The sequence below is a fragment of the Cyprinodon tularosa genome, unplaced genomic scaffold (assembly GCF_016077235.1).
Source record: "Cyprinodon tularosa strain WSP-4 unplaced genomic scaffold, ASM1607723v1 ctg107, whole genome shotgun sequence".
Classification (NCBI taxonomy): domain Eukaryota; kingdom Metazoa; phylum Chordata; class Actinopteri; order Cyprinodontiformes; family Cyprinodontidae; genus Cyprinodon; species Cyprinodon tularosa.
The window spans coordinates 4,043,694-4,055,697 of NW_024037860.1; the positions used below are offsets into that span (position 1 = coordinate 4,043,694).

At 37.6% G+C, this 12,004-nt stretch overlaps 2 protein-coding genes across 2 annotated transcripts in view; both read right to left on the reverse strand.

Annotated features, from left to right (window-relative positions):
- Positions 1 to 11,724, reverse strand: part of LOC119786306 — a 40,041-nt gene extending 28,317 nt beyond the window's left edge. The window contains exon 1 of the mRNA XM_038289590.1: positions 11,669 to 11,724. Within this exon, the coding sequence (XP_038145518.1) occupies positions 11,669 to 11,704 (36 nt within the window). The 5' untranslated portion in view covers positions 11,705 to 11,724. The remainder of the gene's footprint in view (positions 1 to 11,668) is intronic.
- LOC119786353 lies at positions 1,283 to 11,669 on the reverse strand. The gene is made up of 6 exons (XM_038289642.1): positions 11,583 to 11,669; positions 11,489 to 11,522; positions 11,307 to 11,336; positions 10,926 to 11,214; positions 9,964 to 10,109; positions 1,283 to 1,828 (listed from the first exon to the last, which is right to left on the reverse strand). Exons 2-6 carry the CDS (start codon positions 11,520 to 11,522, stop codon positions 1,482 to 1,484), a joined length of 846 nt encoding a protein of 281 aa, XP_038145570.1. The 5' UTR covers positions 11,583 to 11,669; the 3' UTR covers positions 1,283 to 1,481.
- Positions 11,725 to 12,004: the final 280 nt, after the last annotated feature.

Here is a 12,004-nt window from a genome sequence, read left to right on the forward strand (position 1 = left end):
AAGCCCAAACAATCCTTGGGGAAAAGTAGATCCAAACCACCAGTTTGAATCCTCAGCTCAGTTTGATGCGCAGAGAATCCTTTGAGGGGGGAGAAGGTCCAAAACATCCAGTTTGCAGGATGAGATCCTGCCAAGAGGCAAATACAAAAACAACAAGATTAAGACTCAGGTGACAAAACTCAGTTTGACACAGCAAAACTCAGCTGGGCTAGAGTACCCAAAACTTGCAAACACTCTGGCATTGAGGTAGTGGCAGTCAGCAGCTTAAGAGTCCTCCGGTAATGAGGCAACCATCCACAGGTGTGTGAGGAGGCCAACGAGAACCAGGCACCACCTGGTGGTGGAGGGAAAACAAACAAAAGCACAACCCACACAAACTGGATTCCTAACAGTTTTAGTTAAATAAACATTTTGAACTTTCCCACTGTCTGTCTTGCCTGGAATACTTGGTCCATCTGTTCCCGTTTTATGACATAACCACATAAGCTGAGAGTGACCACATACTAGCTGACCAGATCATTACACATTATTAGCTTTCCTTATAAAGAAGCCTACCATATGTTCAGAATCAAACATCTACAGTTATAGTTTTTTAAATTGGTAATATGAATATTAAAAATACTAATATAGCAACATAATTATACCATTTAGGTTTTTAGATGCTGCATTGTTTATCAGCTGAACACATTCCAATTGTTCTAAATCAATTTCAAAGTAAATTTGAGCCTTTTCAAATTTAGTTATTCAGTTATTTTGTTGTTTTTGAAAAATCTGCACAATGAAACTTTTACCAATAAATTGATGGATGGATCTTTTTATAAAAAAAATACTACACCTGTTTTTGTCCATTATTTGCATGATATTAAGGGCAGGATTGGCACTTTTTTTCAATATAAAGCAGGAGGGGAGCTCAGTCAGGAAGAAACAACCAATTGGTCTCCGCCAAGTGACGTCAATTGTTTACCTCGGGCGCGGTACACTACGCCTTTTCCACCTAAAATGGCGTCTTAGCAACAAATGTCACGTGACTGGCGGAGACCGAAAAAAAAAAAATCTCACCAATGTGAGGCTGTAAAACATATGTATTGTCCTCAGAAATGTTTTTTTTTCTTCTTTTTATTATAATCAGATATGCAAATCTCAAGGCAACTCACATGTAAAACATAATTAAACTCTTAAGTTGATCCAAACGTTTTGCTTCATACAGCAATTATTTAGCCGATTTGAGAAAAATAAATGTTACATCTTGTAAAAAGTTACCCTGCATACCCAAAAAATCTACTTTTTCATAATCCAAAATCCAGTTACTACAGTGATGTACAGTGATGTGCAGTACAAGCTACATAGAATTATAAATTTTCTATGTGTACTGCAACAATGCAAAAAAAAAAACATAATTGTTATTCAAATCAAAGAAGGAGCTGTTTTGATGGTACCCAAGCAATGCTAACATTACAACCATGTAGAAGTCTCAAATCTTCCTAAAGCAAACAGATAAAATTAAACTCCTCATAATCAGACTTGCTGAACCACAGATGGTCTCCATGTGTCTTCATGGCTCCACTCATGTCACAGTCCTCCTCTGGGGGGTTGTTAGACCAGCGTTTGAAATGTACAACATTATCATCAACCCAGAACCAAAGGTCCAAAGTACAAGCATAGTGAAGGCCGAGCCATACAAAGGGGCTGTTGGCCTTCTCAGCCTCCAGCTCAGCAAAGGCCTGCATCTGTCCATCCAGGATGGAGGCCAGACCACAGTGGAATTCCTTGCAGTGGCCCAGGGCTGCTTCCCAGGTCTTGTTTTCCTTAATTAGTTTAAAAGGTGATTCTATAAAAAAAGAAGATTTAATAAGTTTGGGGAACATAAACAGTTAATTTTGAAGATTTTACATTTGCGCGCATGCAATTTGACTTTTTCAAGTTAAAATGTGTTTGTGTGGGTTTTGGGCCTCAGTTAATTAATTTCAATTCAGTTTATTGACATAGCACCAATTTACAACACATGACATATAGGCACTTTCAAGGGCGTAGGTTTGATTTGAACTTTGGTAGGGACACTATTGGTCGGGTGTCATTGGGGCTATGCAATATGCATGCCCTTTTTTTAAGCTTGACGTGAGCATCGTACTGATGCTCAAGAATTCATTGTTTAAAGAGAAAAGCAGCATTTTGCTACATTAATAAAACATTTTATAAGCACTACACTCACCGGCTCTGATGAATGTGGAATTAGGACTGGTTTCCACTTTAAAAATGGTTTCATTTGAACGACTAAGACAGAATGTACATATACAGTATTTTCTTTTGAAGATATAGAATTGTGCAGAGGTAAACCTCTCATATGCTCATTACATTTCCATTAACAAGTATGACCAAGAGTCATTTAGTGGAACCCTGATGTCTATTCGCTGCTAGCTATTTCAAAGAGGGTAAAGAATCATTTGACTAAAGGTTATTGGTTCTTGATTAAGCAAATCATTTAATAAAACATTATTTGGCCAAATAATGTTTTATTCTCCTCATGGATTTGCATTGTGAAATGGTCAGAAAACATTCCAATTTCTCTAAATTAGTGAAAAGCTAACTTGATCATATCACAAATTCTTCCAGATAAACTTTGGTTTTCAAACACAAAATCCATCTTAAACTGTGATATGGATTTTAACCTTGTTTCCCTTTTGTTCATAGTAGTTTAGTTAAGTTTCACTAGTTTTAGTTAAGAGTGTTAAACTGAAATATGTTTTTACTTGGAGCTGAATGATTTTTGTTAATAAACTCTTATATTTTGAACAGAAATTGTGGTGAACTTATTTCATGTGTGTGCAGAATTAACTGTTTGACCGTGATTAGTGCTCAAATCACTCTTTCATTTATTGTTCTAACACACAGCTAGTAGAGTGTGTGTTCAAAAACATTATATAACAGCTGAAATAATATCTGATTAATTCCGTAAAAGTTCAAAAAAATCCACTGGACTTGGTTTCCAAGATTTGAAGATGTTTCGCCACCTCTCCAGGAAGCTTTCTCAATTCAAATGTCTGAATCAGCAGTGAGTTTGAGTCTTTATATAGACAAGGCCTTGTATTGCTTGGAAACATGCAAATGGAAACCGATGAGGGGGTCGTTTGGTTACATTTTTCGTCTGTAATATCTGAAAACCTGTCTATGAAAACCTGTCATAGACATGCATGTTTCCAAGCCATACAAGCAATACAAGGCCTATATAAAGGTCTATATAAAGGCTCAAACTCACTGCGGATCCAGACTTTTGAATTTAGAAAGCTTCCTGGAGAGGTGGCGAAACGTCTTCAAATCTTGGAAACCAAGTCCAGTGGATTTTTTTGAACTTTTACGGAATGACTATGACCTGGATGACTGAGAATCTTCATCAGCAATATCTGATTAAGTGAGATCTTCACCACCCCTACCGAGTAGGGTAATATACATCCTAAAGTATCAGAAATATAAATTCCTAGCTGGCTGGGAATTGAATAGAATATAAATGCACAACATTAATGTGGCATCCATCCTGTATGGGCATTGAACATAAAATCACAACAATGGTTTCTATTAATTGTCCATTTAGCATCCCGATACCCCAATCTGTAATAGTCATACAGCTGCCCACAATCAATTGTGTGACAGGACATATAGGCACAGCCTACCTCACAAAGTTTAACAAAAATATTTTTTTTCATGACATGTACATTGCACACATGCATCTTTATATTTTCTGGGTTTTATAACAGTGTTTAAGGCGTTTGCTACATTTGTGTAACTTTTCCTTTTTGTGGTTCTTTTTTGGGAGGTTGTAGCCCAAATTGACAAGCATCATCCATCTGTGGGTAAAGACAAACAGAGAAGTAAGGTAACTGGAAATAGAGTTTTTAAGGGAACATATATCACCAGATCTGACTGTTTTGAAAATGCTATTTTTGGTTTTGGTTCATTATGTGTCAAATATAGAATTACTGGAGCAATGGTAAAAAGAATGAATGTGTTGTGACAATCATAGACACAGTGGTTTTAAACTGGATCTATGTAAAGTTTTGAGCAAGGCCTCCAAGCATATCTAGCTCTGATATCACAAAATAGCAAACAAATCCAACCATATCTTGCTATTACTGCCTCTTTCTCCAGCTGTTGTTCGATCATCATCAACTATTCACGGATGCTCGTGATTCGGATACATTACCCCAGATCCCACTATGCGAGCTGGTGTTGTTGATAGCATGCAGGCAATACAATAGTGACAGGTGACTGGCGGTAACCTTGTTACCACTCAAAGCTGTGCATCCTGTGAAATAGGTTGAATCCTCCAGTAAAAATTGAATATATAAGACTCTTTTTGCAGAAGAATATACTAAAGAATAATGAAGTGTAGGGTGACCATATTTTCATTTGGGAAAACCACGGGGGGGGGGGGTGATATTGAAAGAACAAATGTCTCTCATCATCGGGATTTGCTCCGTGATCAGAGGAAATGTTACTTGCCGCAGAACAGTTGTGAAAATTTGAAGTTCAGTTTAATATAATAATACAACTCTGTGAATAGTTCCGTCTGAAATTAATGAAAATAGTTGTTTTAATGGTTTTAGAGTCATATATGTGGCGGTAATGTTTGGTTTATCTAAAGGTTTTAATCTGTTACTGTGTAAATGAGTTTGGCTGTAATTTAAGGACAGATTCTAATAGATCTGCAGGGTGGGGACTATAAATCTGATAGGAGTTTAATTTTTTTTATTGTTGTTTTGCACAATATGCTTAACTAAGTATTTTTTGTTGTTGAATATTAGAGATTTTGCAGATATATTTTGTAGATACATTGTTTAGATTTAATTATATATTTCTAACCCTTTTATAGAATAGAATAGAAAATCCCTTTATTGTCCCACAATGGGCAAATTCACAGCAGCAAAAAGATTATTGAAAATGGTCACACAAATGAGGACCTTAGAGAAATATAATAGGGAAACATAATAGGGAAGAGTTAAAATATAAAAAATAAAATTCTGTAAAGTGTTTTAACAATATAAAACTGGAGAATAAATAACCAATATGCAGCTATGGACATTTTTACAATAATGGATATTTGAAAAAGCAGCAGGTTATTTAACTGACTAAGGTTTCTATCATTACATTTGATTTTATTTGTTCCTGCTCCCGGTGGTTGGAACCTTTATTCCACTCTGGATTCTTGTGAGTCTTTGTTCACTTTAACTTTTAAAAAAATAAATAAATAAACAAACAGTTTTGAAAACCTCGGTATTCATTCTTTTCCTGCTTTATGTATCAACTTTCACGGTTGCTAAGCAACAGAGCATACGGCGGTAAAACCCGCCGAAGGGTGGACCTGTTCGAATTTACTGACAGAACTCTTCCGGCCTCCTTATTTTCAAGGACTTCGAAGGGTCCAGTCTAGGTAGACCGCGTCCTTGGAGGATGCAGCCCAGGTTTTCGAACAGAGCCTCTGATTAAGAGCAGGGCTGCCTGCACTGACGCGGCTCAGGGATTACGTCACACGGAGCGTCGTGCGCAGTGAAATCAGGACATTTCCTCACTTTCTAAAAAAAACCCGGGACGCCCGGGACAGGACGTGAAATACGGATATGTCCCGGGAAATACGGACGTTTGGTCACCCTAATGAAGTGTGTATGTATGGGGTACGGTGCGGGTCAGTTGTCAGTTGTGGTCAGTTGCCTTCGGGGGTGTTTGATAAGCATCTTCCTGAAATGAGTTCGATATCTGGGAGTAGTAGAGAGGCTTTGCTGAACCAGTAATGAACCAGTAATGATTAATGATCGGTGGACATGTGTTTTAATAGGTTAACTCAAAAACCGCCGATCTGGCTCCGCTATCTTTGTTAGTCTTTTGCCTAAGAAAGAGCCCCATCCCCCATCTCTGCAGCAGCCGCACATGGTGAACGCCATTATCTGAGAATGTGCTATACAGATGTATAATTTCTGCAATTTTTTTTGGTCTTTTTTTTCTTCTTTTGGTGCTAGTGTGTTTTATTTTAATCATTGGACAGAGGATGTGCTTTTAACAGAAAGTTATCTATTTAATACATTTTAGCCCATACCAAATATGGTTTTCTGTAGATATTTCTGTGATATTTTGTCTCACGAGGCTAGTGCTGAGTTGACTTGTTCAAGTTAGTAGCTCAATTATGTAGCGACCATCTTGGGGTTTTGGTTGTTTATTTATTACCGACTAAAATTATAGATTAAACTTTATCACGCCAAACAGCTTAAATATCTGTATTTACTAGTAAATTAAGTTTATATTTATAGATTGATTATTTAAATTAATAGTTATAATATTTTATGGCAGGCTGGTAGATGTTTATCAGAATCTAAAATATATATTTTTATACATAAATTTTGAGTCGAATTATAGAATATTTTACAACATCTTCATTATCAAATTTAACTAACTGTATTACAATAGTAAAATAAACATATCATCTGTAGCTAAGATTTGCCGTATCTAAATGTGTGCTCGACGAATTAAATTAGTACTTAACTTTACACCTGTGATGTTTTTGAGTCCCTCGTAATACAATACTTTCTAGCACATCAATTTATTCCTCCATTAGCTTTGACCTATTTCTTGTAAAACTGACAATAAAGAACTATTTGTTTATTTGTTTGCGATTTGTAGTAATTTAAACCTAAATCACTGAGGAACTAAAGGAGCAAAGAAATTAAAAACATCCTCCAATACTAATAGGCACTAATCCTTTAAGATGAATATATTTGTTGAATAAATGTTCATAGGACTTTCAGATACACACAGAATCTTATTTTTTCTGAAAAGAAAACCGGTCCGAATAAGAGACCCTAACATGGTCAATAGAGGTTTATATTTAAAGAGGTTTGAATATAAGCAGATCATACACCCCTGCTTTTTTATGTCATTGTCTTATGGGAACTTTAAATTGTGTCTAAGCTTTAAAGCTCAGGGTTAGGGGTCACATATGTGGGACCCCTGGGTACCCTCAAGGAGTATATGAGGTGCCCTAGAGCCCCTTCTAACAATAAAACATCTCACCACTGAGCTGCCTCTAAAATGTTATTTTATTCGCTTACTCCTCTTTTACTCGCACTTTATAAAAGAAACATTAAAAATATGTTTATTGTACATTAAGTTTTAGTGAACCCTGACTCTTCCAGGTCATAGTTAAATATTGGTAGCCCTTTATATGAGCTATCCCTAACAAAGATCTTGGTTCCAAAGGGGTGGCAATCCCTGATCTAGGGGGTTATCTGAGGAGGGGAAGTTGTTAGATTTCATCTCTCCATGGACTTAATGTGAAACACCCCAGCAACAAGGACTCTCAACATAACGTTACCACCATAATTTACTGTTTGGAAAGAGAACTGATTCAGTTATGTTGCCCAAAAGTTAATCTGTGTCTGGTCTGATTATACAAGCTTTCTCTGCGCCTGCTGGTTTGTCCATGAAGGTAGCTACAGATTCCAGTATCATGAAAGTGTTGTTTTGGAGCATGAACTTCTTCTTTTAGGTGGCATCCTCCAAGTCTACCCTGATGGTGAGATTACTTCACTGACGACAGATGCTGGTCCTCCTTTCTCCTTGAGTTTTTGCTGACTAGAATTCAATTCAATTTCAATTTCAAGAATTTATTGTCATTGTCAAAAAAAGGCAACGAAATTATGTTTGGGGTATAATACTTAGTAGCAGCAAGTTCCAAGTAAAGTGCACAAGAGGTAAAAGTGACACCAGTGCTTGACCCCCCCAGCCCCGCCCCCCCCATCCCACTTAAAGTGCAGCAAAGATTATTAAGTGCCATAATGCTTGCCCCCCCAACACACACGCACGCACACACACACACACACACACACACACACACAGAATAAATACACAGCTCCCAACCAGACTATAATAACGGGGCCCTAATGAATAAGGCAAATTATTCAGAATTCAGAATTTAGGTAGTCCGTTCCTCAAGTCCTGTGAATTCAAGAGTCTTATGGCCTGGTGGTATAGGCTGTTGGCCAGTCTTTTGGTCCGGCTCTGAAGGGACCTGTACCTTTTACCTGATGGTAGAAGTTGGAACAAGTGATGGGCAGGATGGTGGCTGTCACGCATGATGTTCTGCACTCTCCGTAGACAGCGTGTGGTGTAGATGGAACTAATCTCTGGGAGAGGCATTCCAGTGATTTTCCCTGCTGTTTTCACCACACGCTGGAGTGCCTGCTGGTCTGCTTTGGAGGAGCTAGAGAACCACACTAGGAGCCCATAAGTCAGAACACTGCTGATGGCACAGTTGTAAAAGTTCACCAGCAGTGGCCTGGGGATGTGGTAGCTCCTCAGCTTCCTCAGGTAGAAAAGGCGCTGCTGGGCCTTCCCAACAGTAGAGGCGATGTGAGTGCCCCAAGACAGGTCCTCCGCCAAGGTCACCCCTAGCAATTTAAAAGTACTGACTCTCTCCACCACCTCTGAACTGATGGAGAGGGGTTCGTGCTTTTTAGGCTGTTTTTTCCTAAAGTCCACAATCATTTCCTTGGTCTTTTTGGTGTTAAGAGCAAGGTTGTTGCTGTCACACCATGATGCCAGATGTTGCACCTCTGCCCTGTAGTCCCTCTCATCGTTGTTGGTGATGAGGCCCAGGACGGTGGTATCGTCAGCGAATTTGACGATCAGGTTGGAGGGAGAAGAGGCAGAGCAGTCATGTGTGAACAGGGTGTAGAGCAGAGGGCTTAAAACACACCCCTGGGGCGCGCCGGTGTTTATGGAAAGAGTGGAGGAGATGTTGTTGCCCACTCTGACCCTCTGTGTACGATTGGTGAGGAAGTCATTTAAAATGTTTTTAGAGCATAAACAGTAGTGTATAGGATTTCCTAAAAGCGCGCGCCTGCGAGTTCACGAGTCTACGGAAACCGCGGCAGACCAAACCAGATGAAAGTGCGCATTCAGCTCGGCAAAGAACTCATGCTCTTCCTCAACACTGAAGTCCTCAGACATTTTTCTTTCGTTGTTTCTTTCTTTGCACAGGTAAACAGCACATTTCTTCTTCTACGCTTGCATTATCGGCAGAGCAGACGCTTTCATCTGGTTTGGTCTGCCGCGGTTTCCGTAGGCTCGTGCACTCGCAGGCACGCGCTTTTAGGAAATCCTATACACTACTGTTTATGCTCTAAAAACATTCTAAATGACTTCGTTTCGAGTAAATTATGGACGCTACCAACTCAGGACACTTGGATTACATTGGACAAGCAGTATGGAGGAATATTGACACGTTTTTTGTGGACTTTTATGGACCTTTCTGTCTCGGGCACCATAGACCTCCATTATTTGAATGTCAGCAGACAGCAAGAAGCCTCCCAGATCTCCAGATGCATTTGAGATATCAAAAAAGTACTCCAGGGTTTTGTTCAGCATGGGGGTGAGTAGAAAATGAAGGCTAATCATGTTTTGGGTGTACTATTCCTTTAAATCCGGAATACAATTTCGAATCCTCCTTCTCACAGATAAAGCCTTAAATGCTGAATAAATTTTAAAATCTATACTGAATTTAACTTTTTTACATCATTTTACTCAAGGAGCAGTCAGATGCATCATTAAACGCTCCAAAGTAGCAAGACATCCTTGCCTATAATGTGGGTTATAAACATTGGACCTGCCACTGAGAGCATTATCCATAGAATTTTAAATGTTTAGACATAGTTAGTTGTATTATTGCAAAATATTTAACAAAATGTATCAGGATAAAGATTTGTAGACAGAAAAATGCATTATAGAAGAAAAAAAAAGATTAAGCTGAAAGAATAACCGTCATAAAAAGAAATAACAAAAATGTATACAATTGTAATAGATGTGTAATCTATTATAAAAATGTATTGATATATTTGACATAAATGTCAGATATTTAACTGCCTCAAGCTATTAATGGTTTTATGTTTCTTCCTTTATGGTTGAGAATTAAGTCAAACTTACCTATCTTTGTGCCCATGATCTTCACCTCACAAAGAACCAGATATGTATGATCTTGTCTGATCACAGTGACATATCGTCCCGACACTGATGAGGGAAATATGAAGTGATTTGTCTGGTCTGTTTGGAAGTCTGTGATGTTGTAAACCCTGAATAACAGAAAGAAACAAAACATACAGCTGAGCCTGAAAACTCCTGGACATTATTGAGACCAAAGATACAGCAGATGTGGCTGCTGTGAACAGTAGTTTTGCTTATGTCAGTGTGTCCCAGGCCAGCTATGGCTACAATATAGCTTGCCACCATCAATGTGCAATTGTCTGCTGGAATAGTTTGATTACTGACTATAGTGTGAAGTCCTCCCTTAAAGGCACTCTGCAAATTCAGTTAATTTACATTTACCACATTGGGAAGAAATTAAAGTAATCCATTCAGATGAAGTTATTTGTTATATTAAAATCTTTTGACTTTCTGATACTTTCAGAATGCTTAAAAGTTATGTTTTTAGCATTACAAATTTTCTTTAAACAGTAAGCAGACAATACTCTCACATCCATTTTAACTTCCAGTTTCTAAGGACAAAATAAAGTTTTAGTTTGAATTTTAGGTTTGAAAACTGCCTTTTAATGAAAAATGGCTTTTGGATTTCATTGGACTGGACTGCATTGGATTGAATATACTTTATTGATCTAAAGTTGGTAAATGACAGTGCATCAGTGAGGCAAGGAACACAAAAAAATATATTAAAAGCCGGAAAATATTCTTATTTACTAAAGTATTAAAAGTATTTGTGGTATAAAACACATCATTAAATAGGACCATCAATAAAGGATAGTACAAAAAGAAGAAGAGGACAAAGAAATTACAAAACCCAGAAATCACTGAATAAAATGTTGGTATACTATTTTCATTTTTAGGTCTGAATATATTAAATATGTCCAATGAAGATGGCATAATGTACTTACAGTCTGTTGTTGGTGCCATTGTTCTTTAGAGAGTTCCCAATGTAGATCTGAGCTCCTGTTAAATTAGCCACAGCCTCATTTTTAGTATAGATAGAGATGCAGGAAATGTTGTAAATCCCCTGCAGGTCAATTCTCCACCAGGGGTTAGTCTGATTCTGGGTGCGACAACATGTATTGATATCCTCATCAAAGGCTCTGGGAGGGATCAACGGAGTGTTTTCCCAATATAAGGTTGAGGACTGAGATGCTTTTTCTTTGAGCAGTTCTATCTTGTCTGTGTTGCAAAGATCTGAGGATAAGAGAAATGTTACCCTCGCTGTTTAGTTTTGATTCTAATTAATGCCAGAAGCAATCTGTTTGTTAGAGAATATTTGCTCCTACCTGTCGTCTGCACAGCTACATTTTGGGTTACTGTAAATTCAAGAAAATATAATGAAATAATCCTAATATATTAACATTACTGTATTCTAAAACCACAGATTTAACTATTTAGAAGTAGGTCAATTCATTGCCAATCTAAACTCTTGAGATAGACATTCAGAAAAATCAAAAAGGCCACTTACTAATAACCCAGATGAAAACCAAACTCCGCAGCATCTTGGAAGAACAAACATATTATTATACCTTTTGTTAAAATAGTTGTTGTAAACAACTTACTCAGATTAAAGACACTCTTTCAGTAATGAAGCTTGCCAAATAAAAAGTAAACTTTCAGTCAGTTGATGTATAACAGCCTCCCTCACCTCAGCAGTTGGTCCTCGCTCCACTCTGATGTTCATTTAACCTCCTGAGTGAAATCTGCTTCCTCTACTGCAGCTTTCACGGAAATCAACTACTTTAATGGCTTTATTCAAATATACAGCTGTTACATCAGAGGTTCATTCAAGGTCAGAACTTTGCATGTTTTTTATTTATACAAAAAAAAATTTACTGGGTGTCTCATAAGCAATCTGGATGTTACTATGGTATCAAATATGTCCTCAGACAATCTTAAGTTGTATATTAAAGATGAACTTTTATACACCCACATCCACATTATGTATTTATTTGCCATACTTTTTTTCTTTTTAGGATGTTGT

Excerpts from the sequence above, each read along its gene's own strand:
- LOC119786353 (XM_038289642.1), bottom strand. The coding sequence starts at position 11,522 with ATGCTGCGGAGTTTGGTTTTCATCTGGGTTATTA. Across the intron at positions 11,337-11,488 it reads GGTTTTCATCTGGGTTATTA|TAACCCAAAATGTAGCTGTG; the intron begins GTAAGTGGCCTT and ends TTGAATTTACAG. Across the intron at positions 11,215-11,306 it reads TGTAGCTGTGCAGACGACAG|ATCTTTGCAACACAGACAAG; the intron begins GTAGGAGCAAAT and ends TCTTATCCTCAG.